Source organism: Sebastes umbrosus, chromosome 5, assembly GCF_015220745.1.
Source record: "Sebastes umbrosus isolate fSebUmb1 chromosome 5, fSebUmb1.pri, whole genome shotgun sequence".
Classification (NCBI taxonomy): Eukaryota; Metazoa; Chordata; class Actinopteri; order Perciformes; family Sebastidae; genus Sebastes; species Sebastes umbrosus.
Genome location: NC_051273.1, coordinates 17,164,082 through 17,190,961, shown reverse-complemented (window position 1 = coordinate 17,190,961; position 26,880 = coordinate 17,164,082). Strand labels below are relative to the sequence as shown.

The window sequence follows — 26,880 nt, the reverse complement described above, 5'->3', positions numbered from 1 at the left end:
TTTAAATAACTACCCATATAGGGCTCAACTCTCCATCTCTGTTCACAGCTCTTTCTGTCTCCTTCCCACTTTCTCCCCCTTTCTGTCTCCCTCTCTCTCTCTCTCTATTCCTCTGCAGCTTTGTTGGACTCCAGCTCTCTCCAGCAGTACTGCACGTAAGACCCGAAACCTCCTACACCTCAACACAGCAGGAGACCTTTTTGAAGCTGCATTTTCACATCTCAGAGAGGGAAATCCATCCAAGCAGCCACCATGGAGGCCATCAAGAAGAAGATGCAGATGCTGAAACTGGACAAGGAGAACGCCATCGACCGGGCGGAGCAGGCGGAGACGGACAAGAAGGCAGCAGAGGACAAATGCAAGCAGGTGGGAATGAAAGACGAGGACAATAAAGAGATGGATGAGTCAGTAGTGATGACAACAATAGTGTCAGAGTACTAAAGAATTCAGATACTGTTTTTGATCAGTTAAAAAGCAAATAGTTACATTAAAGTTATGGATTAAGAGCCAAACAAACAAACAAAAGCAAAGGAATACTGGTAATTTGGTACTTGGAGGAAGTGTTCATTATTTGGTTGATGAGTTTCAAAACCTATTGGAAAAAAAATGTGCTCCAGACCCATCATAAGACATACTTGAGGTTTTCCTTAAGGCTTTCCTCTTTAGCCACTTCTTAAGCTAATCATCATACCAGACATACCTTTAAGAAAACTGTCTGTAAACACATTTATCTATACTACATTCCTCACAGCTAGTTAATTGTTTTACTTGGCTGTATCACAGCTACAAAATATTTGAAAATATATTTTCTTTGCAGTCGCTCAGAGACTGGATGGTAGATTCAACAAATATTTGAAGAACAAACACCTCCTTAAAAGGCCAGGCAATGCTCTCAGGATAAGATCTAGACACTATACAGTCTCCATTTTCTGTTACATAATCATGTATTTCAATTCCAGCTCAAATTCATCACCTGTAGGAGGAACAAATCCAGGCAACCCAAAAATATAAACACCAACTTTTCTGAAACATGGTTGATTTCTGTGCAGTTAAACATCTGACACTACCAAAACTCCACAAACAACATATACTAAAAAGAAGTCTGTAGTAGCTGAATGTAGTGATAATACATCAGTATTAATGCTGTTTACAGTGGTAAACATGGTGGTTTTGGCCACTCCAGGTGATTAGACCACCCAGGATCAGGATTTGCGCTCTAGGGGGAGAAAAAGTGGTTACATCCCTCCCTCCAGGAGCACTTTAAAGAGAGTTAATGGAGCGTCTGTCTGCCTATTTGACAGGTGTATCCAACACAGGAGACAACACGCACACACACACACACACACACACACACACACACACACACACACACACACATAAGAAGCATGCAAATAGATACATGTGAACACACAGATTAAACACACAACACACATTAGGCCCATGGTCCCAGGCGTCTGTGTGTTCTCACTGATAACAGCTGTATTTTTAGCCACCAGGAGAGAATGACAGGGTGGAATTCAGTGGGATTATCAGAAGTACTTCATGGGCTCAGGGGCGGTGGGGACACTGATTAGGGTGAACACTTAACCCTGTGAGTGTGTACGTGGGTATGTGTGTATGTGGGTATGTGTGTATGTGTGTGAGAGAGTGGATTAGGGTTCACGTCATGGGAGACTGATAGTAAACCATTACCATTTAAATGTTCCCATCATAAACACAATTAGACTCCCAAATCAGCCACTGTTGCTTTATCACTAGTCTGAATTCAAACAACTTTAACGACGTTCCATCAGAACGAATCATTATTGAAGCGGAATACAAACACATTAAAGCAGGGGTGCCCAAACTTTTTCCCTTGGAGGGCCAAAACTGGAGCTCAATGGTGGGCCTCGGGCCAAAAGTAAACACCTATTGTATTGTATTGTATTGTTAAGATGCAAAATGGTGCCAAGTTCCACCAATGCAACAATTTTTTTTAACACATTAACGCAACTTGCTGTCAGTGTGTCAGTGTGCTGACTTGACTATGACTTGCCCCAAACTGCATGTGATTATCATAAAGTGGGCATGTCTGTAAAGGGGAGAGCCGTGGGTACCCATAGAACCCATTTTCATTCACATATCTTGAGGTCAGAGGTCAAGGGACCCCTGTGAAAATGACCGTGACAGTTTTTCCTCACCAAAATTTTGCTTAAGTTTCGAGCGTTATTTAGCCTCCTTCCTAGCTAACATGAGCTATAACTTTAAAACTGAGCCAGCTACAGCCTCCGAAAGACAGCAAAAGTTGGTCGGAATTGCTGGCGATCCATCTGGCGAGCCAAATCAAACTTGAGACAACTTTGGCCCACGGGCCCCACTTTGGGCAGCCCTACACTAAAAATAATGGATTTGATCATTGTGCTCGTATCAACAGTTTTTTTTTAAGTTTGGTAAACTATGGCGGAAAGTGAGGAAAAAAATTGGGTAAAAAAACCCTAATCTAACCGAATTTGGATAAAAACTCTCTGACAAGAGTCAACTGGACTAACAGTCTCTCATGTTGTAGATGGAGGAGGAGCTGATGGACCTCCAGAAGAAGATGAAGCAGACAGAGGACGAACTGGACAAATTCTCTGAGGGCCTGAAAGACGCTCAGGAGAAACTGGAACTGTCTGAGAAGACGGCTGCAGACGTGAGTAAAGTGTTACACACTTATACTGTACATACAAACAAACATACACACACACAAACACACACACACACACACGCACACACACACGCACACATACACACATACACACACACACACACAGGGGATTTCAGCTGGGTTTCACTTCATTTGACTGAAAATGTGAAATGAAACTGCCGTTCCTCTACAGTAATAATGATGCAGCACTCTGTCCTATTGACAAGAGGCTCCTGCTCTTGTCCTTAATGACTTGCTTTTTCCAACTTTGACACACACACTCACGTTACCATGGCACCGCTGAAAACCAGAGTCCATTATTCCACAGCTGGATGGTTCTCAGCCATTACCAGCTGTGGGTTTACTTTGATCCACGGTGAATGGTTTGGAGCACTTCAGAGACTGTTACATTCCTGTGCAGCCACTCCTGAAAGAAGAGCACACGGATAAACTGTAACCCCCTCACCCAAACACACACACACACACACACACTAAGAAACACACACACGCACACACACACACACACACACACACACACACACACACACACACACACACACACACACACACACACACAGACATCTTCACCCAGGTCCTCCAAACCAGCAAACCAGGGCAGCAAAGGTGAACAGACACTGTTGTTCATCATCATCCTTGTTAGGAGCATGACGTTTATATATCTAGTGTGTGTAAACGTACAGAGGGACAGTTTGTGTACATGCAGACTTTGCTATGGTGACACCAGCATGGAAGTATTGTTTTGCTTTTCACTGTTATATGTCATGTGATTATCACCACAGAAACCCTTTCCAAACTCTAGTCATTGATTGTGTTGGATATATACACACACTCAAATACTGTACTTTATTAGTACAATTTTGTGGTACTAGTACTTTACTTGCATGTTTCTTTTTTATTCTACATCATACATCTACAATTACGTGTACTTTTTTTACTCCACTACATTAAGTTGTAGTACAGAATATAAGTGCACTTACTCAAATACTGCACATTATAAGTACAACTTTGTGGTAGCTTTACTTGTACTTTACTTGAGTGTTTCTATTTTATCCTACTTTGTACGTCTAGATTATGCGTACTTTTTACTATGCTACATTTATCTGGAATTTGTAGTACAGAATATAAGTGTAATAAACCCGTCCAATCATTACATTCGGCATGAATGTAATGATAATTTTGGGGGAGTGGCTTTGGAGGGAGGTCCGAACAGGCGGACAGTCAGTGTTGCTGACTTGGCGACTTTCTCAGTAGATTTAGGGACTTTTGGAGCTAGTGCTGCTAACGTTAGCTACTTTCATTGGAAAAGAGTTGGCAACACTGGGCTCGGTTTTTCGGTTGGATCATTTTTAAAATCTAGTGTACTCTTGCTAGTTTCTCAGGATTGCCAACCATAACTTTAAGGACATTTATCATGTTTTACACGACGCCCTCCGGAGCTTATACAATGAGTTCCCCTTTAAGTAAACTTTTTATTGCTGAACTTTTACTTGTATCTGAGTATTTCTACACTGTAGTATTGATACTTTTACTTAAGTAAAAGATCTGAATACATAATGGGATGACTGTGTTGTCTACATCAGACCCAAACTAAGTCAAATTTGTGAGAATTTTTTTTGTATACACAAATAATTAATTTCAGTAAATGTAGCAGAACATTGGAAATGACAGTTGTGCCGTGGCTAATCAACTGCAATCTGGGAAGAGAGATCATATTTGAGATTGTTGGCAACACCGCAAACCACAGCGCTGTATATCTGCCAGCGGTGGCTCCTCTGGCATTTTAGTGCATGTGTGCACAGGCGTGTGTGATTACTGTGTTTGTGTGTGTGTGTGAGAGAGAGAGTGAAGGGAACTCAAATATAAAACAAAGTCCATATTAGGGAGTCAATTATGTCCCATAAGGATAAAATACTGATCCTACCAGTTTAAGCAGTGAAATGCCCCTTTTATAACAAGGATCCAGTCATTCCAACAAGGTTACTAAGCAAACCGTCATGAAAACAAAAACTCTCCCAGCTGCCACCAAGATGTGGTATTGTTTGAGCCTTATGGAGGATATCCCAGGGAAATGCAGCGTTGTACTACACACAAAGAGAGAGGAAGCGTTTGACATACAGACACAGAGACGGAGGCTGAGACACGCTGGATTATCCTCACGCAGAGATTAAATAAATTCTGAATAGTTCGGAGAAGCCTCACATGTAAAGTGGGTCAAGTGGGCCCCTTGGAAAAAAGGAGTTGTTGAAGTTGTGGTTTGAGCCTGACTGTTAGGTGTAGCTTCCACTTCAACGTTTTGTTAAAAATAGATGTATTTACAGTGAAGTCCTACACACACAAACATTTCCAGTTTGTACTCCACCTCCATGAATCCCCCTCCACATGTCACTTATTAGAGGCAGCAGTCGAGTCATTACACATCTCAATTCACACAGAATGGAAACCTGGAGGGGGCTGGGAGAGCAGAACAGTGAGCCAAAGACCCCAACAAGCAAGCTGTTGTGATTCATAAAAAAAAAAAATGCTGATATTTAGGTCGTCACGGCTCTCCGTCAGCTCAAGCAACCTGATGAAGAGTCTGTCTTTACAAGCTTAAGGTGTCAAAGCGAGTGGCAGCATGTACAGTAGTTTTAATATTGATAACAGTATTTCCCAGCAGCAACAGTTACTGTTTTAGGGGAAACTGGACTGTGGGGGCGGCCGGGCAGAGAAAGCAGAGAGCAGGCAGGGGGGGGTCTGGTATGTGAGGAATGCAGCTAAGGCAAACAGAAAGCCCCACACTCCTCCTGTGTCTAATGAAATCAATGCTTCCAGCTTTTCCGGTTCGAGGGGGCAAATCAGACAGAGAGGGGCTCAATCAACACATGAGACTGATTGTGAGAGATTTTCTTCTTCACAGCATTGAAGTGAATTTGAGCTGAACCTGAACTGAAGGGCGCTGAGATCTGAATGGCCTAGTTGCTCGTCCAGTCAGCCGGCGTGTTGTTTGCTCACCAGGGCGATCGTGTGAATAGGAAGCTGAGAAGGGTAAACAACACAGGCAGGGCCAGCACAGAAACATGAAACATAAATCTGATTTACACCCACACATGATCTACGACAAGCTGCAGGCAGGTGGTGGATGATGTCTGTTTGCTTACTCCTTCAAGACAAACAGTCACACAGTTCCTCTAAAATAGAAATATTTATGATTTATATTTGATTGTGCGTGATTGTTAAAAGTTTACTTAACAGATTATATCATATTCTGAGGTGAGGATGACTTAATCATCATGAATTTATATACACCCCATGTGGTTAGTTACATGCTCCATCCATTAAAGGGGACATTTCATGCTCATTTTCAGGTTCATACTTGTATTTTGGGTTTCTACTAGAACATGTTTACATGCAATAATGTTTAGAAAAAACTTTATTTTCCTCATACTGTCTGCTTGAATATACCTGTATTTACCCTCCGTCTGAAACGCTCCGTTTTAGTACATTTCAATGGAATTACAATGGAATTGCAATGGAATTGCATTGCTAGTCAACAGCTTGGGTCCATGTGTAACTTCCTGTCAGCTGATGTCATTCACATACACAGCAACAGGAAATAAACTGGGACACATTTAGAATGTTTACGTTTAAAACTTTGAAATTGCCTAAATATTGTATATTTGTGACATCACAAATGGACAGAAATCCCGACGGCTTGTTTCAAAAGCTCAGTTTCTGAATACAGGCTGTGTGTATCTCTCTGCGGATTAAGCTTTTCGATACTTTCACAGTATTTATATAGAACTTAAACCTGCTTTATAACATAAAAGCCGTGAGAATGTCACTTTTTACAATATGGGACCTTTAAGCCCCAACATAGGTCTTCATCAGGGTCATTGTCCTTGTGTAGACCTACATAAGAAAGTATTAGGTCCACCTTGATTTAGTAGTGACATTGTATCATATTCGTCTTAATCATTTGTGTTTACCTCTCATCGCCTCTTTCCTTCACTTCCTTTAAAAAAAAGAAAAGACAATGACCCTGATGAAGACCTATGTTGGTCGTCATTTTAAACAATTATTGCCATGTAAAATAAAGGCATTTTGATTTTTGTTCAAACACTACAGTGTGCCTTGGGTTATGTTTTTGAGGGAGACTTACATTTCGTACTTTTTTGAGACCATATTCTACCCATGCAATGACAAAGAACACTTGTATGTGATTACCACAAAGACCCAGCAGTGCTTCTAATACTCCATTGTCTTCATATAAATAAACTTGTGTTTTCAAGCAGGATGGAAACTTCAAAACTTCAAAAGTCTATAAAGGGAAATTTTGACTGTCAATACAAGTTTGTGTGTGTTACATCTAAACTATGGGCACTGCCCCTTTTATATGTGAAAGTAATTCATCCTGGCTTTTCTCTTTTCTTTTTGAAAGTCTCATAGCAGTGATCACATCAGTCACAGGGATCAGCTATTACACACACACACACACACACACACACACACTGCAGGAAACACACGCCCCGCCCTCTCTGACCTCATCATCCCGACCATCTCTCTCCTCCTCCGGCTCTCAGTCTGGCGCTCTCCGCTCTCCTCACCGCGCAGCTTTTCTCTAGTCCTCCTCCTCCTCCTCTTTAAACCGGACCAAAAAACTGCAACATTCCCGAGGACAACTTTCTTAACAGCTCATGAACGTCTCATTCCTCCAGACCTCCAGAGGAAACATTTTGGGGTTGTAACACCTGGACACTGTGACTTCCTGGTTATATAACTTTTTTTTTTTCTTGCACTTCTTGAACGACTCTTTTTACATTCCCAAAGACTTTGGACCTACATTTTTTGAAATCTCCATTTTTCATCTTATTATTATAATAACTCTGAACAGACCAACATAAGCAGGAGGCTGATTTTTTTAAAAATATTTTTGCACAACCCCATAAATAGTCTTATTTCCCTCTACGTCTAGTCTTAAATTAAGTATTAAAAGAGTTAAATAATGGCAAGTGTGAACTCTCTGGATGCTGTGAAGAGGAAGATTCAGTGTTTGCAGCAGCAGGCCGACGACGCAGAGGACCGAGCTCAGGTCCTGCAGAGAGAGCTGGACAGTGAACGGGAGCTCCGAGAGAAAGTGAGACAATCTTTACAAACTTTTGACTTTTACAGGTCTTTTTTCTCTCTCTCTCTCTCTTATAACCGCGCTCCACTATCCGCTATCACCTCATTTGGACTCATTCATCCATGTTAACTTCGACACATTCACCTTAGTCACATTAGTCCATGCCATTGATTCATTGTGCCACAATGCAAGGCGTTGGTCTGCAATGAAAAAAAAAAGTTTGGATTCCTGCAGGTTTTGCGCATGCGCAGTGGTGTCTGATTCACAGGCCTCTTGCAAAACTACAGTGAACAACCACGTAGACAGCATTGGACCTATTATTATACAGAATTAAATTAATCTTATCACACTGACCAGATTACTTCTTATTAATACAAATTATGGTATAATTATAACTACTTATTAATGAGTTTTTCTGAGTTTTTTAGAGCTTAAATGGGAATAAAGTTGTGACCTCTCCCTCTCTCAATGAAGAAGAAGAAAGGCACTTTATTCATTTTTTTCACTCTGTTATATACTGGACACACACATGCACAAACAGGATCTATATACATGCGTTAATGAGAGAGAGATGTCGGAGCCAGATGACCTGCGCCCCGAGAAGTTGGGGGTTTTAGTGCCTTGCTCAAGGGCAGTGCCCAAGAAGCAAACTGGCATCTCTCCAGCGACCAGTTCACACTCAATACTTGGTCCATGCGGGGACTTAAACCGGCAACCCTCCGGTTACCAAGCCAAGTCCCTATGGACTGAGCTACTGCCACCCCAATGCTTTGCTCAGTGGTACTTCAGCTGGATGGATGTGTGCCAGCTGCTGCCTGGTTGAATGCCCAACCACCATACCATCCTGCCTGCACTGATGATAGGAAAATAAAAAGGGCATATACTTAAAAGTATGGCTACTCTGTTATTAGGGATTCAAAGTCTGGAAAATGTGGCATTTTTCAACTAGAGCGGAAACTTTTACTCACTTAATTGATTTGTCAATCAACAGAAAAATGAATCAGCAACAATTTTTGATCTTTAGTTAATCGTTAAGGATTTTTTTTCAAAGCCAAAATTGCAAAAAAGTTACTGGTTGCAGCTTCCCAGATGTGAATATATTCTGGTTTATTAGTCTTCCGTGATAATAAACTACATATATGTGGGTTTTTGGACTGTTGGTCAGACAAAACAAGACTTTTGAAGATGTCATTTTGGGCTCTGGGAACTTGCAAAGTGCATTTTTTTTGCTATTTACTGACTCTGTAGATCAAACTGTTAATCGATAGTTTAATCAATAATGACAGTAATAGTTAGTTGCAGGCCTACTTTGAATGTGTGTTCAAATCAGCAGCAGTTACACAATTCAGGCTGTTATTAGCACAAGTCATTTTTGAAGTTCCACAAATGTGTGGTTTCTCAAACAAGACGCATGGATGTGTGACTCATACAAGTATAGAATAGAATAGTATTCACTGTGTCACCTGCCTGTCTATCGACTCTGCCCACATCCGAGTTTTGTAACCTCACACAGAAAAGTTAGAGATTGAACTGGAGAAAAAATGCTTAGCAGCAGAGTTAGGTAACAGTCTTGACTTGTTTCACGTGCTGCTTTATGGTGTTTCGGTGCCATATCCTCTGCATTATAGGAGCTGGTTAATGACAGGACAAGTAGAAAGACTCTAGGAGAGTGGGAGGGAAGGTGTGGCTGTAAAGATATGGGAGCTGGGATGATGAAAGAAGCTGGCGTGCTGTAGGACTAACCCCTTTGTTACAGACTGCCTATTAGGTAAAAGAACAATTGGGCGTTTGGTCAGCTTGTGTTTACTCGAGCTGATGAATTTGTATGTTCACATCAGTGACATCATCAATCATTATTTTAAAATAAGTTTTAACAGTCTTTAAGTATGAGGTCATAGTTGTCTGTTTTATCTGTTGTCTGTTTGTTGGGACATATATAGGAAGGGGTGCATCTAACGATTATTTTCATTGTCGATTAATCTGTCGATTACTTTCTCAATTAATGGATTAGTTGTTTGGTCTATAAAATGCCAGAAAATGGTCAGTCAGTGTTTCCAAAAGCCCAAGATGACGTCCTCAAATGTCTTGTTTTGTCCACAACTCAAAGATATTCAGTTTACTGTCATAGAGGAGTAAAGAAATCAGAAAGTATTCACATTTAAGAAGCTGGAATCAGAGAATAACAAAAACCGATCAATTGATTATCAAAATAGTTGCGGATGAATTTAGTAGTTCACAACTAATTTATTAATCGTTGCAGCTCTGATATACAGTACCTTGACATCAACATGAAGTGCTGTGATTGTTTGGTGGATGCCTTCTGCTGTTCTTCTTCACTCATTTAACGGCCTTTACATGTTTGTTTTCTTCTTGGAAATCTCCAGCCTGCAGGCATACTTTAAATCTAAAGCATTGAAGTGGTAGTAAAGTAAATGGATGGATGACTTTGGATGGATGAATTTCTGGTTGTGCGTATTAACTGGGATAGTAAGACACACCTTCTATTAATCTCTGTTGTTAATGAGGCATTTGTGTGTTTCCCACCACATATAAGAGTACAGTAACTGCTTAAGAGACAAAAGTAGTGACTTTGTAGTGAGTTTGTAGTCAAACAATATTTTAATAATTGAGAATTTTTTTTTGGGCTGGGTAGTATGACAATATATATCATCAAAACGATAAAAAAAAGAAAATCATATATATTTTTCTTTATAATTTATATTGCAATATTGGCAAGGCCTATATTTATTTCTTTTTTATCTATAATTTCATTTAAAACCACTTTGTTCATTTTGCACTCAAGTTCTTAAAATGAGAAAAAATACTTCTCATCTTTCAAGTATTTAATACTTTAAAGTATTAAATAGGCTTTACCATGTGCTTATTTCATATAAACTATTTATTTATTGAATTAAAATAAAACATGTTATATTGTGATATATATAGTTATCGACATATGAAAATATCTATATTATAATAGAAGATTTTGGCTATATTGCCCATCCCTAATTTTATTCTTAAAATAATAAATCCACCATTTGTAAAAAATGACAGATCTTACAAAATGAAAGTATAAACTTTTTTTAAGGATAACATGCACTTACAGAACGTGAAAGTTGAAATTGGCATTTTAGAGATATTACTGTAACGGTAAGACTTTACTTTAATTGCCTCTATTTATCATTTATAAGCAGTATATGAACACATAATGAATACAACACATAATAATGTAGTTATAAACAGATATAAGGGCATTTTAAAGTATTTTCAACCATTAATAACAACTTCTTCTCCAATAAAGACATATTTATATAGTTACAACTGTGTTATATGTTAGTCATTCATTATCTAAGTGTATATTATCTTATGGGTGCTTCAGAGGAGGAGTTAAAAGTGTTGACAAATAGATCAATAAACACTTAAAAAGACCCCATATCAGCTTACAGCTACACTATAATTCCTATTAAAAGTGTTAATACTGCTTACAAATGCTAAAGAGATGGCTTGAAATTGTCTTTTATCTGCAGAGTGGACGTGTGACATTATTTTTTCCATGTCATCCTTAATGTGTAAAAGCAGTTGTCACACAGCTCACTCGATGTGCATTCAAAGTCAAACAGCCGTGCATTTGTGTGGCGATGTGGTGTGGTCCCATGTGTGAATAATTAGGGCAACCTGCAGTTATTCCTTGGCACAAAAACCCTTTTCATTTAGAACACAGGGAGATCAAAACAGGAACCTCGCTGTGTGTTAAGGTAATGAATCATTGTTTGAAAATGTGGAGGCATCAGAAGAAAAAAGCAAAACACTTGGCTGCACATCTAACTACAAAAATAAAAGCTAATTGCTTCGTGTTATTTTATAGTGTGGTTTTGATGCCTCCGGAGACGTTACTCAGCCGCTCAATAATGCTTTAAGGCTCTGTCACATTACAGAGACGTGACATTGGGTTGAAACGCTCATTTGACCCGCTTAGATGTGTTTTATTTACGACCGTTATATTCTCAATAAGCTGTTCATTCTTCATAGTGTTCACAGCAGTTTTCTTGTGTCGTGGTTCAGAGTTGAGAGTCAGGCCAAAGATGATGATTTGTACTTTATCTATGAACCTGAGAGCTGTGAGAGCAACACAGATTAACCAGATTGGCTCTTTATTTACCTTGAATGGCACCTGGGTTCTCACGATATCACAAGATCACACAAAAATCCATCTTGTCAGGCTTCTAGTAATGCGTTTGTGACCAATCAGCGTCCTGTGAGGAGCTACCGGCAGCTACAGGCATGGTTTAGATGTGTGTGACGACACAGAGAGGCGACTGTTCGTTCTAAACAACAATGGCGGCTCCTGAAGAGGTCAGCGTAGCTGCAATAGCATCAGTTATATCAGAACTGTATTTCTTCATTGAAAGAAGAGCAAAGAACAGCACCGAAGGCTTTTCAGTATGGAAAAGATGTTTTCACTCTTCTCCCAACTGGCCTCGGCAAGAGTTTGATTGACAGATGGTTCATCCAGTCACCTGCCAAGTATTTTTTGAAAGTGCCTGCCCTTTTCTAAATTGTTCCAATGAGAGCAGTTTCGTCCGCATATGACGCACTACATACCAAAATGTGTATCATCCTTCAACATACTTTTGTATGAATAAACAGTAGTATGTATCTTTTCGGATGCACTAAACTGCAATTTATGTCGACACTTCCTGAGAGCTTCCTTGCCGGTTGGAGACATGTAACTATGGTAGGAGTGTCACGATTACAATTTTTTGGGCTTCGAAACTTCGGTGAGAAATATTTGGAGGTTATTCAAAAGCTTCTTGGCGTGGTTTGGCGCAGCGTGGCGCAGCAGGGTGACATGTTCTTCTGTCTGTCTGTCTCCATCTCCCCTGTTTCAGTGCCCGCGGGACAGTGTGGGATTCATACTTTATTATTGCATACTTATATATAAAAAAAAACTATAAAAAAAACCCAAGCATTTGAATACTGATTTCAAATGACAGTAAAAGTAAAAATGACAGTAAAAGGCATAAAAAGCATCTATTTCCTTTTTTGAAGTTGATGTATTTGTGTATGCTGTGTTGAATGGTTGCCATGGTGATAATTGGTGTAGAATGTAGAAATAGTTTGTGACATACTGATCCATATCTAAAAACAGATAAAAAGGGGAAGTGGGACTCAAAACCTCCACTGACGTATAATAAGCGTTGGGGAGCAGGTCCCCCGCCAACACCCCCCCAACCCCCCTGCCCTCACTGCCCCTCCCAGGATGTCGTCTGCCGACTCTGGTCCAGCACTTCCTGTGCTTCTACTCCCAGCACTTCCTGTCCCTGAGCTCCAGCCCTGATCAACAGGAAGATTAGTGTGTGGTGGTGGAATGATATATTCCAGTCAGTGGTGTACAACTACAGTGAAATTTTAAAACACATGTTAAGTGGCCACATCAGTTCACTAGAAGTTAGTTATCTCATGGCGATGGAGGTCAGCTATTGATTTCAAACCATCTGTTTCTATATATAGAGTTCCTCCATCTACTGTACCGTAAAGACATTTATATTGGACTTGCTAGACACACTGAAGTTGTTTTCTACATACAAGACAACTGTGCTCACTTTACACCTCATATTGAAAGCTAATTGCAGGAAGTACTTTAGACACACTTCTCTCAGCTCATCAGTTTGTCAAAATGAACTCGAGGGCTTCGTCTGTTTGGCGCTCGGTGTGGTCAGCGGGCTTGACGGTTTTCTGCTAGGCCTCTAGCAGACTCCCAACAGATTCTGTGGAAAGATTTACTTCCTGGTTTCACTGTTTTCTTTGGACTTTCTCCCTGGGAATAGCTAAACTTTCCAAATATAACTGCCACATGTTGATAGGTTTTGGCAGTCGCTGGCATTCTGGAGAAAACTCCCATGTTAGTGGCTTGTGGCTTAGCTGATTATGCATGCCAAGGCTGCGGGTTGCAAAGCTAAATTTGCTATAATGTCATTAAGTAGCATTTAGAGAGTGGAAATGATGCCGGTCTTTTCCTTTGTGGATGCATGCAAGGCTCATTGAGATACTTAAATCATTTTCAGAGATGCTTTTGTCTGTTAGCATGTCGGTGCTAGTACTGTAGAGTGGAAGTGGTGTTAATTTAGCCTGAAAGGACTGTGTAAAAAGTAGGGCTGTCAACGTTAACACGATAATAACGTGTTATGTTGCAAATCTGTTTTAACACCACAAAGCCTGTTTAAGCGGGCTCAGTTTTAAAGCTAGAGTAAATATACTGGCATCATATGAAACTATAAAACATAAGGAATCCATTGGTACATGTCATACTAGCTTGTCGTGAAGGACGTTAAATAATGCTCCAAACTTACGCTAAATTTTGGTGAGGAAAAACGGTCTTGGACATTTTCGAAGGGGTCCCTTGATCTCTGACCTCAATATATGTGAATGAAAATGGGTTCTATGGGTACCCAGGAGTCTCCCCCTTTACAGACATGCACACTTTATGATAATCACATGCAGTTTTGGGACAAGTCATAGTCAAGTCAGCACACTGACACACTGACAGCTGTTGTTGCCTGTTGGAATGCAGTTTGCCATGTTATGATTTGAGCATATTTTTTTATGCTAAATGCAGTACCTGTGAGGGTTTCTGGACAATATTTGTCATTGTTTTATGTTGTTAATTGATTTCCAATAATAAATATATACATATATTTTCATAAAGAATGCATATTTCCCCACTCCCATGTTGATAAGAGTATTAAATACTTGACAAATTTCCATATAAGGTACATTTTGAAAAGATAAAAAATGTGTGATTAATCGTGATTAACTATGGACCATCATGCAATTAATCACAATTAAATATTTTAATCAATTGACAGCCCTAATAAAAAGTTTTATTGCTAGGATCAAATTAAATTCCAAAAAACAAACAAACAAGAAGGACAACTGTCTAAATAGTTTGGTTATATATTATATATTTTGTGGATTTCTGATGGGCCTTTTTATAAATGGGTTGCAAAGACACTTCAGTGTTGTGCGTCAGAGCCTGAACGAAAGACTCAAACCTGCTCAAGAGAGCTGTGTGAAAGTCTGACAAATTACTTTTCTGCACAGAGAGATCTCATTGTGATGCTTGTCTGGAAGTTTAATGACCCTCTTTTACATATCACACCTCATGACAGGCTGCCTTATACATTGTATGCAGCTCTCTTTGCATGCCAGGAAAAGATTACACACTCACACAGACACACATTTACATTGAGAGTATAGCGAGCAGCAGCAGTGTCAGGAATAACTTCCCCTGGACCCCAACAGCATTGTGCAGCTCATTAGCCCACTGCCCTGGAATCAGCTAGTAATTAGATTCCTCTTTCACTTGTCCTTGATCTTGTATCTAATACACTCAGGTATTTCTTAAGTCACTCCCAGTACAACTGTGCTGTATCTTCAAGTCAGGCGGTAGACTGTTTACTGAGTAGAGACAGAGAGGTGAGGGGAATTAGAGCCCTGTCTTCCAACGTGTTGTAGTTTATGTCACTTATGCCACTTTCCCACCAAAATTAGCCAGTAAAAACCTGCTAAAAATAGGCGACAAGCACTGGCTGGCACAGGAAGCAGGGTTAGTAAACAGGGAAAATGTTACGGTGGTTACTACTTTTTTATATCTTTTGCTTATTATATATAAGCAAATATATTATTAATATATTATATTAGGGTTGGTGATTGTTGGATAAGTAGAAAGACCAACAAAGATCGAGTTTTATTTTGTTTCTGTCGAGTTTAACGGCGATCAGCGAGGTCAAATTATCGTTTTGTGACTGGAGTCTGGTGGCTTTGAGGAGCGCATATTAATTGCATGATTTGTACGTTAAGAAATTATAATAATTGTCCAAATCCCTCTTGATTTTATTTACTATATATTCACTTCAACACACGTCACACAGCATCGCATCGGAAATGGAGACATACACTGAAGACAAAAGCCAGATATTAGTGGGTGTTAGTGGGTTTTTTGCTGTTTCGATGCTGCGCAGAATAACCAGGCAGCACTGACTGTTAAAGGAATAGTTTGACATTTTGGGAAATATGTTTACTGCTGTCTTGCCTCTAGTGTCTTCTTGAGCTAGCATACCACTCTCATATCTGTACATTAAATATGAAGCTACAGCCAGCTTAGTATAAAACAGCTAGCCTGGCTCTGTCCAGAAGTAATAAAATCTGCCTACCAGCATCTTTAAAGCTCACTAATTGACACGTTAAATCTTGTGTGTTAAATCCATACAAGAAACGGAAGTTTAAAAACACAATGTGGTTTTACAGATTATTGTTGTCACTGTGCGGTTGCCAGGCAACCAGTGGAGACTGCAGCCGGCCAAGAATACGTCTGGCACATAACCTTCTTTAAAACCACTTTGTTGTTTTTACAGTTTAGTTTTTTTTATGGATTAAACAAACAAGATATAAAAGGTTAATTTGTGAGCTTTGGACAGAGCCAGGCTAGCTGTTTCCACCTGTTTCCAGTCTTTGTGCTAAGCTAAGCTAACCACATGCTGGCTGTAGCTTCGCATTCATCGTACCGACATGGGATTGCCAGACACATACTACATGAGAACCAAGCCGATTCCCCCCTACCGACAATGGTCAGCAAAGCCCTGATTTTTTATGTTTTACAAATGTTCTCTCCAGATATTCCTGTGGTGTGAGATATGTTAATATCGCTCCAATTTCAAATCAGAAATATTTAACACTGAGGATAGCCGATAACGCAGTCACGTGGGAAAGAACGATAGCCAATTGGGAACCAAGCTGACTAAAGAAGGAAGGACAACAACCACAGTCATGGCCGCCGTGGCTAATGGTCGTGTCTAGAAGATAACCCGCAAATTGAAAGCTTGCAAAAACATGCAAAAACACCTGCGATACTCGCTGTCCGACGACATATCCTAACCTTAACCATCTCGCGTGAATTTCCCAAATTGTGGGTTACCTTCTAGACACGACTGCGACTAACCATGTTTGTTTACACCAAAGTCACGTTTGGTTGCGAGAGATTCTTGTCATGTTGTTCATGAATTGAATCTGTTAGTGTGTGGTGTGCTGTTTCGGTCAAATCGTTGCTCACCACACACTATAGGAACAGAACTGTTAACATAACATGTCGTTATGTGTGGGGTCTCTTACATTTTCAACATCTGTTAAGATTTGAAAATATCTTTTAGTGTGGGCCAGCCTTAAGTCTCAGCAAAAAAAATCAAACAAGCAAATCTCTCAAACTGTTGAACTACTCCTTTAAGAGTCTTACAACCACTATGACTGAATGTCCTTTAGCAAGGCACTAACTGGTCCAGGGCAGCTGTTAAGTAGCCAACAGTTCACCTCTTAGAAAGCACCAGTGTTACACATTAAGCTAGATTGATAACAGAGCAGCTACTTGCCGTCCAGTATCTTTTACATATATACTGTATGTGTGTGTGTGTGCGTGTCTGTGCTCGCGTGCGTGCTCGCTGCCACAATCTTCCTGATACTCTCGACCACAAACATTCTCCATAGTTTGTTTTACCATATAAGGCGGCGTGCGTCCCTGGCAGCCGGAGAATGCAAAGTGGTTGCTAAAGGAAGGGGGCATGGCCAGAGACAGACGGAGAGAATACCAGCTCTGAAAGAAAGAACAATCACAGGGAGGAAATGAAAGGATGTCGGGCAGCTGACTTCCTGTCACTTTTTTCAAGATCCTCATTTGTCTAGTAACGTTTAGCGTCTATTCTTAGAGTAAAGGTTCGCCTAAATACTAAAAGAGCTTTAAGCAATGATTAAATGGTTTTATTAGCAATGGAAGGGGGAATGAATTTCAACATTACCTTACAGGAGAAGCTCTTCTCTTCTCATGGCTGAGTGAATTAGAGGCATGTACTGTATGCATGTACGCTTTTTGACTTGACACAAGGCTGCCTCTGTGTATAAGGGGATTCCCCCCCTGTGATTGTGAAAATCTGATGACAGATAACGCGCCAGGTTGCACACATTTGATTTCGAGCGTAGATATACTACCACCGCAGTGGCGTTGGCTGAGACTTTTTGACATTTTACTAGGCGGCAGGAAGCTAGCTGGTTGCTAGCTGAGCTGGTGATGTTTGTTAGAGAGAGGCAGAGATTGACAGAATGACTGTTTGCATGTTTGCAGAGCGTGCGTGTGTCTGGAAGTGCATTACAGCCGGTGTGGCTGCACCTAAAGCTCATGAATAGCATGTTTGTTTGTGTGCAGAGTGCAGACGGTATTCTTCACAGCACATTGCTTCACTCAGCACTAAGGGGAATAACGATATCTGTTATTTCAGGCTCTGGTTTAATTCTGTTCAAACTAGCCAGATGTGGCGTCGACAGACCTGTGTGAAGGACGTCGCTGATGAGATTTCAAGATGTTCGACCGATTTATGACTTTTCATTCATTCCGTGTTGGGTTAGGTTTTCCTCTTATCAAGTACTGGCTGGCTGTTTTAAAGCATGTCAACGCTAGTCGTGACAGACATTTCCTGTCTCATATCAGCGGCCTCCCTCGGCAGCTCTGGGTGCAGTAGGGCAGGACCTGGGAGAGGACGGAGAGGTGGAAAGGCTGACTGGCTAGTCAGCAGTCTAGGATGACATGGTAGACGGGAGGGAGAAAATCTGAAAAATGAAAAATGAGGCCTGTGCCAGCAGCCAACAAGGAGGAAACCATGCTTTCATTTCCTGAAATATTGAGCCTATGACAGCATGGAAATGAGAGGTCTTAATAACTCGTTTCCACTGAGCTTTCTGAGCTCGCTCTTCCTCTCTGTGCAGCGTCACCTTTCCTCCTCATTGCCAACTCTTTCTCCTTTGTCTCTCGTAATGATTTTATCTTGCCAAATGCTGTCAGAATGACTCACCCACCTGTAAGCTGAATGGCAGGCACTTTGACTGGCAACCTGACTTCTGGACTGAATGACTAGCTAATGAGTCACTGACCTACTAACTGCAGCGCTGCAACCAAGCACAGAATAACGTCTGTTTGTCTAAGAAACCCCCACCTGCTTCGTTTTAGTAACAGGGAGTAAACTTGTGTGAGTAGTCTGGGTTTGAATGAATAATTCAGTGTTGTAACTGTTCAAAAGTGCAGTTATGTGGCTGTCTGGTTGTAAACTTTTAACAGTGGACAGTCTCTTTGTGGTAACCTTTTGTATGAAAACTGAGGTGGGCTGGTTTCCAGTTTGAAAGTGGCTCCATAGGAGGCGGCGGTTGGATAAACTCCCTGTCCAACAGAGATGAAATGCCTGTATAGTTGTCTGTTTGCTTTCTTTTTCCCCTCTCTGCCTTTGTTTACCAAGGGCAGAAGAGACAATACTTGGCCCAGTTCTTCATTCACAGTCACCGGAAATTTAGTTTTTGTTTCATTCAAATCCAAAGTCTGGCGATGTTCAGATATTAAAAAGGATTAGACTCGACAGGCAGACTCAGCAGTCAGTAGTTGTGTTTATTGTAGATAGGCCTCGCTCCTATATAAGATCCACTAAGGACCTCCAGCTGTCTCCATTTCAGTTATTATTAATCAACTTGACAACTATTGATTTATGAAACATGAGCGGCCCCAGAGAGCATGAAGAATAGATTACAGTATCTCACTTACAGATGGAAGTGAATGTATTTCAGTTTACTTGCAGTCAGACTTCTATATGTGGATTCAGTCTAAGTATGAGTGTACAGAAAACAGACACAGCACTGAGTGTTGAGGCAGAATATCTCCCTGTAGTCCATGGTTATATTCACTTATTTATCAGAAGTATTTTCAGAATAAGAGTCCTTGCAGCGGCATTGCACCAAATGTTTGTGTAGCTTCCTCTCCCCCAACATGGCTGCCTCAATCCACTGGTAACAGCTTTGAAAATAAAATGCAGTTTCTTTGCAGTGATAAAGTTAGAGAAATATACAATAATAACACTTGAGTTTAATTTTTGTATTTTTCTTTTATATAAACCAGGCAGCAACCTCCGATTCTGAAAAGTGAAGCCAATGCTGAAGTGCCTTAAACTTGCATTCTTTCTAATAGCCAGCAGGGGGCGACTCCTCTGGTTGCAAAAAGAAGTCTGATTGTATAGAAGTCTATGAGAAAATGACCCTACTTCTCACTTAATTTATTACCTCAGTAAACATTGTAAACATGAGTTTATGGTCTCAATCGCTAGTTTCAAGTCTTCTTCAATACAGCATGATGTTCATTTAGTAAATTATGGTCCCATTTAGAGTCAAATAGACCATAAAGCAGGGTATGCTTTAGGGCGTGGCTATCTTGTGATTGACAAGCGTTGTCCGGTCTGGGAGTTGTCCAAATTAGCTGAAGTTATCACTCAACATTTGAAAATACATAATCATTTTTTTCCAAAAAAATGACAGATACCTCAGTGGAGAAGAAACTGCTGAGATGTTGCACTTTGATGAGACAAGGAACTTTCAGTCAGTGACTATTGCTCTGCACTCCTCATGAATCAAATGCCTCATTTGAAACCTCTAGACCGTGGTGGTTGTCAGGTCAAGACAGTACTGGACAACACACCTGATTCCTAGAAACTAAACTATGATCCCTGTCTTATTTTTCTTCTATTCCATTTTCAACATGGTCTTACAAAGAGCTTTACAAGCCATAAAACTATTCCGAATTAAAAAGCATGAAGTTAAACTATTTTACTCATCTCAGCTGTCTAATAGCATTTATTCACTTATTTTAGAGTGGACTTTTATACAGTTGATTTTGCTGTGCAGACAGTTGAAATAAAGCTACAGGTTGCTGTCCATCTTTTTTTTCTAGCTATTCATAATTTTTTGTGGAGCTGCTGTCTTTTCTCTCCCCCCGCTGCCCTCTTTGGGCCTTTTCCTTCTCTTCCTGTGTTATGGTGGGGAAGAGGGGGGAAGGTGAGACCAGCTTGGATGATTTAAAGTTGAATGAATGAATGAATGACTAAATTTCTCTCTTCCCGCTTTTCTTCACTCTCAGGCGGAGGGTGATGTAGCAGGTCTGAACCGTAGGATCCAGCTGGTGGAGGAGGAGTTGGACCGAGCCCAGGAGAGGCTGGCCACGGCGCTGCAGAAACTGGAGGAGGCTGAGAAGGCCGCAGATGAGAGCGAGAGGTCAGTTTAAGTCGTATTAAACAACCTTGATATTCTTTAGATTCAAATGTTGTATATGTGCATTTATGCCTGCAATTGCCTGTGTGTGAGAACGCTGCATCACCTGGCTTTCACAAAATCATTTAAAGCCTTATTTATGTCTCGTCCAATCAGAGGGATGAAGGTGATCGAGAACCGAGCAGGCAAGGATGAGGAGAAGATGGAGATTCAGGAGATGCAGCTGAAGGAGGCTAAACACATCGCTGAGGAGGCCGACCGTAAATACGAGGAGGTGAGACTTTGACAGTGGACGCTGCACTCTACTTTTCAGGCATTTTTAGTCTTTAATCTGACCTATTCGTATCTTTCGGTCTCTACTGTGCTACCGTCCAAACGGTTTTAATGTTTTTCCTCCCAGGTGGCCCGTAAACTGGTGATCCTTGAGGGAGAGCTGGAGAGAGCTGAGGAGAGGGCCGAGCTGTCAGAATGGTAAAACCAGTGAACGCACGAACACGAGCGCTACACACACACCCTCGCCCACTGCTCTCCCATTAAAACCAAGCGTACGTTGGTTTCTCTCCACAGTAAAGCCAGTGACCTGGAGGAGGAGCTGAAAAATGTGACCAACAACCTGAAGTCCTTAGAAGCCCAGTCTGAGAAGGTGAGTGTCATGTTGCACGTGAGTGTGGCGATGATGACTGGACCCTGCAACAGAAATACACATTTATAAGTAGTACTTCTTTTTTTTGCCCTCCCAAGGTGCCAGATCAGTTGTGTTTTTCCACACTGGAAAAAATGCAGCAGACTGCAGTCAACTTATCTTTTTTATCTGTTAGTCACGGAGTTCCACATGGTTCTTTGCTTGGACCAATTCTATTCATCTTATATATATGCTTATTTTAGGCAATTTTATTAGAAAACACTCCATAAACTTTCATTGTTATGCAGATGATACCCAATTATATCTATTGATCAAACCAGACGAAACCAAAAAAACAAGATGGCGACTGCCAAAAAGCCGAACTTGAGGCTTCAAAACTGCAGTCCACAAACCAATGGGTGACGTCACGGTGACTGCGTCTGCTTCTTACATACAGTCTATGATAAAAAACACTTGTTTACCAAGTTGGGCTGCATTCACTGACTCTGATAACGTTTTGCCAAAGGCAAATGTATCTGTTCAGATTGCATCAATGGTAAAACTTAATTTTCTAATTATATTGGCATACAGTTGCGAAGCTCACTGATTGTTTATGGAGTTGCTTTCCTTCTCTTTCACAAATAAACAACCTAAATATACAACAGTATAAACTGAACACCGGGTCTGGCACCCAGCACATACTCATCTCCACTTGCCTGCATCCTATCATTTGGGCTGTTTTCATGGCTCAGTGGGCAGTAATTTGAGTGAGTAGGGAGGGATACCACATCGACAAAGTGTTGTTTCATACTACCTCCGTTATAATTGTGTATCATCAGGCTCCGTTTCCAACGCAACCTTTTATTTTACCTCAGGCTGTTTAGATGAAAACCTGAATGTATCAAGAGTGCAAGACCTGAACTCTACTATTAGGAGTAGCTGTTCGAACATATGTTTGTTCAATAACGTATCCACCGCGTGACAAAGTTTAATGTCGTATGCCCAACAATTACAAAGAAGGAGTCGCTGGCTCCCTCTAATAATGCTCATTAAGAAGATCACACAAGTAAAAAACAAAATGAGAATCTAAGACATAAAAATAGTGCCTCTGAGGCTGTTTTTGTGTATACAGGGTTAATGGCATCATAAGGTGTTTTGGTCTATGTGGACTAGCAGCCTGTAGAGACCTGCAGCACATTCTTCCTGTTTGCTACGTTAAATTCCTCCCCACGCACAGACAGGCAGTATGACGGCGTGCCAGGCTAACCACATGACCTGTAGCGATACATGCCATTGCTTTGTTCAGTCAGGCCGTGTTTGGCATCGCAGCACAACTTGTTCCCAGGTCAGGCCAACACCTCGCCTCTTTCGTGCCACTATCCTCCCACTTTACACATTACTCCTCAGAGAGAGTGGTGCAGTTATAATCCTTAGACGATAGAGAGTATGTTGTGCATTTGTAGGTGAAAGCATGTGTAAGCATTTGTTTGTATTTCTGCTGCTGATTAGGTAATGTTTTTTTCCCTCTGTGTCTCTGTATGTCAACAGTACTCAGAAAAAGAAGACAAGTACGAAGAGGAGATCAAAGTTCTTACTGACAAACTGAAGGAGGTGAGGTCTTGATTCTTGTCATCACACTAGTTGACCATAAACTGTTTTTTTTTAGAATGAAACAAATCAGCAATGTCCCACATTAATGCTGGCACTTTTAAAGAACACTGGGACTGACATCACAGTTGGATAGTGGTCTAACTGCAGTGTCTTTGGATCGAATCAGGCCGGGGACCTTTGTTGCATGTCATCCTCTCTCCCTACATTCACTATCTCCCTCTGCTGGATACATCTTTTAAAATATGCCCAAAAATAATCAACTTCTTCATCAAGTTTTCATCACATCCTTTAGATCGGTTATTTATGTTACTAAATTGATGATTTTAGCTGGTTCACTATTCATTTTATCAGTTTAAAGGAATACTTCACCCCCAAAACGATTATTTGTGTATCAATTACTCACCTCGTGTCACCTTGAATTCGTGTAGAAAACTTTTCTGGCATGTCTCCACAGTGAACAAAGAATCCAGAAGGTGCCTGCTACTCTGTGTATGGAGCAGACACTTTCACTTTCAGTTTGTAGCGTCCATTGTCCGACTATATATTGATAACACGGCGCTGATACACAAATATCAACTGAATGTGTTTTATTTCTATAAAAAAAGCAAAACGACGCTCGGGGTGGTGGGCAATTAATGTAACCGGTGTGTGCCCGAACACCTTGTAACACCGTGTAACACCGTGTAACACCGTGTAACACCGTGTAACACCGTGTAACACTGGTAACACTGACTACTGCGGCAAGTCTAGGAAGTAGTGAGCCTACGACTGGATAGATGAGACTTGGATAATACTGCAGGAGTTGTGTAAGAGTTTGTAAACGGATATTAATTTTGCTGTTGTTAAACGCGGCGCCCATTCACTACAATTCATCAAAAATCTTCTTCTCTGTTCATGGTGGAAGCATGTGAGAAAAACAAAGTTGTTTTCACAAATTCAAGGTAACAGTAATTGCTCTAACAGCTCTTTAAAACCAGCAGTATTCCAGTCCTGTGTGTTGAATTCGCTGCGTTATAGCTGGTTTCTTTACCTTGTAACATACGTACTGTGTCTGTGTTTCCGTCAGGCTGAAACCCGTGCAGAGTTTGCAGAGAGGACAGTGGCCAAACTGGAAAAGTCCATTGATGATCTGGAAGGTATGAGATCAGCACCACATAATGTTGCACCACTTTGTTTACACCAAAATATACCATTTTTATAACACAACATAAAAGCAAATGCAATTCATGACTGGCTTTAAATGAGCAACCAGTCATCTGGACCTAAGGGTGCATTCAGCTTCAGTAAATTAGGAAATATGTTTGTTGATGAACCACGAGCAGATCGTTTAGTGGAGTTTCCTGCAGGTCAGAGGCCAACTCTAATCCTAATCCATCGTAATGCTTCAAATACACAATTACATTCAGCTTGACATAGACCCCAGAAGAAGGAGCGATCTATTTCAGCAACACTGTAAACACTTTCTGTGGAAAAGAAAGCGCTCCCTGCCAAATGGATGGAAACCCCTGAGCTCATGGAAGCCCCTTGTTTGTGAAGGACAGCTACTCCATGTTAGCTGCACCACAAAGAGGACAGAATGTGCTCCGATGTTTTTAGGTCAGCATTGTTTAGTTGTTGGACCACAGGCCGCTGAGTTTATTGTATTTGGAGCAGTTTTATGAGACATTCAGAGCAGCTTTAAGCTTGCAGCTCTTTAGCTGAGCTTTGAGCGTAATTAGATATTCACCATTCTTTCTTCCAAGCATTTCTGCATCTTTAAAAAGCCTGACCTATTTATTTTTGTCTTCTCCTTCCTCCCTCTGCTGTTCTTCTTCCTCCATCTGCCTCTCATTCTTATCCTGCTCTCGGCTTGTTTGTGTCGCTGCTGTCCCTGAACACCTGCCTGTACTTCCTGTCGAACCTCTGACCTCCAGATGAATTGTATGCTCAGAAGCTGAAGTACAAGGCCATTAGTGAGGAGCTGGACCATGCTCTCAATGACATGACATCTCTGTAAGATGCTCTGGCATCTCTCTGTCTCTCTGCCTCTTATTTCCCTTTCTCTGTCTTGTGCTTTGAATTCATCTTCTCTCTCTGGAGCATTCTGTATGTGCCTTCGTCCCATCTTACTATGCAGGAAATAATTAATTAAAAAATATTTTTCTTTCCTACTTTACAGCTTCTGTCTCTCTGTTCTTGATTATTCATACAAGTTTGATACCTTCAAGTTTTATAACCTCAGCTACGTAGTGTACATTGCCATCACTCTGTGATTTCTATAATTATTAGGGCTGTCAAAGTTAACGCGATAATAAAACGTTAAATTTGTTAGAGTGAAGATACTGGCATCATATGAAACTAGAAAACCTAAGGAATCCATTGGAAAAACTGGCATGGCCATTTTCTTAGGGGTCCCTTGACCTCTGACCTCAAGATATGTGAATGAAAATGGGTTCTATGGGTACCCACGAGTCTCCCCTTTACAGACATGCCCACTTTATGATAATCACATGCAGTTTGGGGCAAGTCATAGTCAAGTCAGCACACTGACACACTGACAGCTGTTGTTGCCTGTTGGGCTTGAGTTTGCCATGTTATGATTTGAGCATATGTTTTATGCTAAATGCAGTACCTGTGAGGGTTTCTGGACAATATTAGTCATTGTTTTGTGTTGTTAATTGATTTCCAGTAATAAATATATACATACATTTGTATAAAGCAGCGTATTTGCCCACTCCCATGTTGATAAGAGTATTAAATACTTGACAAATCTCCCTTTTAAGGTACATTTTGAAAAGATAAAAATTTACTTTGCGAATAATCCTGATTAGCTATGGACAATCATGCGATTAAATATTTCAATCGATTGACAGCCCTAGTAATTAGGTAACCAATAGTTTGATCTTGTCAAACTGATTGTTGATGTACATTGTGAGTCTAATTATCAGCGCAAATTCATGTGAGACAAGGTGAGATTTTCTCTGTTTTTTGTGTGAATTAATGCAGTTTGCAATCCCCTTTAAAACACTCCTTTGATTGTAAATCCAACTCCTTTTTGATGGTTTCTGATATTGCATATATTTATGTGTCTACTTACATTACACAAGGTAGCATCCAATACAACAAATGTATCACACAAGTCCTCTAAAACATCCATACTGTAATCTACTAACAGTCTTCTGGCAGAGAACGACAGTCAGCAGTTTATGCATGGAAGGCACAGCGGTGTGGTTGAGGTTTTTGCATGTGGCACAACTTTAACCAAAATAGTTATGCAAAACATCTGTCCAGTAAAACAGTGCTCTGAGCTGTTTTGCAAGGGATGCTGTTTTTTTTTTTTTTAGATGAACCTATAATGGAGAATAAACTGCAGTGACACAAGCAGTATTTGATGATGTGCTGATGTCACTTTTCTTCTTCTTCTTCTCTCCAGAGAAATTATCACATGCCAAAGAGGAGAATCTGGGCATGCATCAAGTCCTGGACCAGACCCTGCAGGAACTGAACAGCTTATAAACACACAGAGAGGAAGCTGGAGAGGATGACATCGTCATGTAACATTCCTTTAAATGTTCGACTCCATTCCACATTTCGAGCTGTAAAATCTTCCCCGTGTGAAGGGGGATTAACTTAATGCTTGTCCCTTGATGTTTTGTTTTTTTTCTAAGGCACAACTTTCTTCTTCTTTTTTTTTTAAGATGGGATGTCATTTTGATCCCATCGCTTCTTTCTTTTTATCTCCAGCTGTGATTGCAGAAA

At 40.6% G+C, this 26,880-nt stretch overlaps 1 protein-coding gene across 4 annotated transcripts; it reads left to right on the top strand.

Annotated features, from left to right (window-relative positions):
* Positions 1-4: 4 nt before the first annotated feature.
* Positions 5-26,880, top strand: tpm4a (tropomyosin 4a). Of its 4 annotated transcripts, none has more exons than XM_037770406.1 (9): positions 5-366; positions 2,546-2,671; positions 20,779-20,912; positions 21,066-21,183; positions 21,310-21,380; positions 21,477-21,552; positions 23,080-23,142; positions 24,209-24,278; positions 25,056-25,292. In XM_037770406.1, exons 1-9 carry the CDS (start codon positions 253-255, stop codon positions 25,136-25,138), a joined length of 855 nt encoding a protein of 284 aa, XP_037626334.1. In that variant the 5' UTR covers positions 5-252; the 3' UTR covers positions 25,139-25,292. The 4 variants fall into 4 exon arrangements, with proteins under 4 accessions (XP_037626334.1, XP_037626333.1, XP_037626335.1 ...); XM_037770405.1 differs by lacking the exon at positions 25,056-25,292 and adding an exon at positions 26,555-26,880 and having other exon boundaries at positions 19-366; XM_037770407.1 differs by lacking the exons at positions 5-366; positions 2,546-2,671; positions 25,056-25,292 and adding exons at positions 7,635-7,799; positions 26,555-26,880.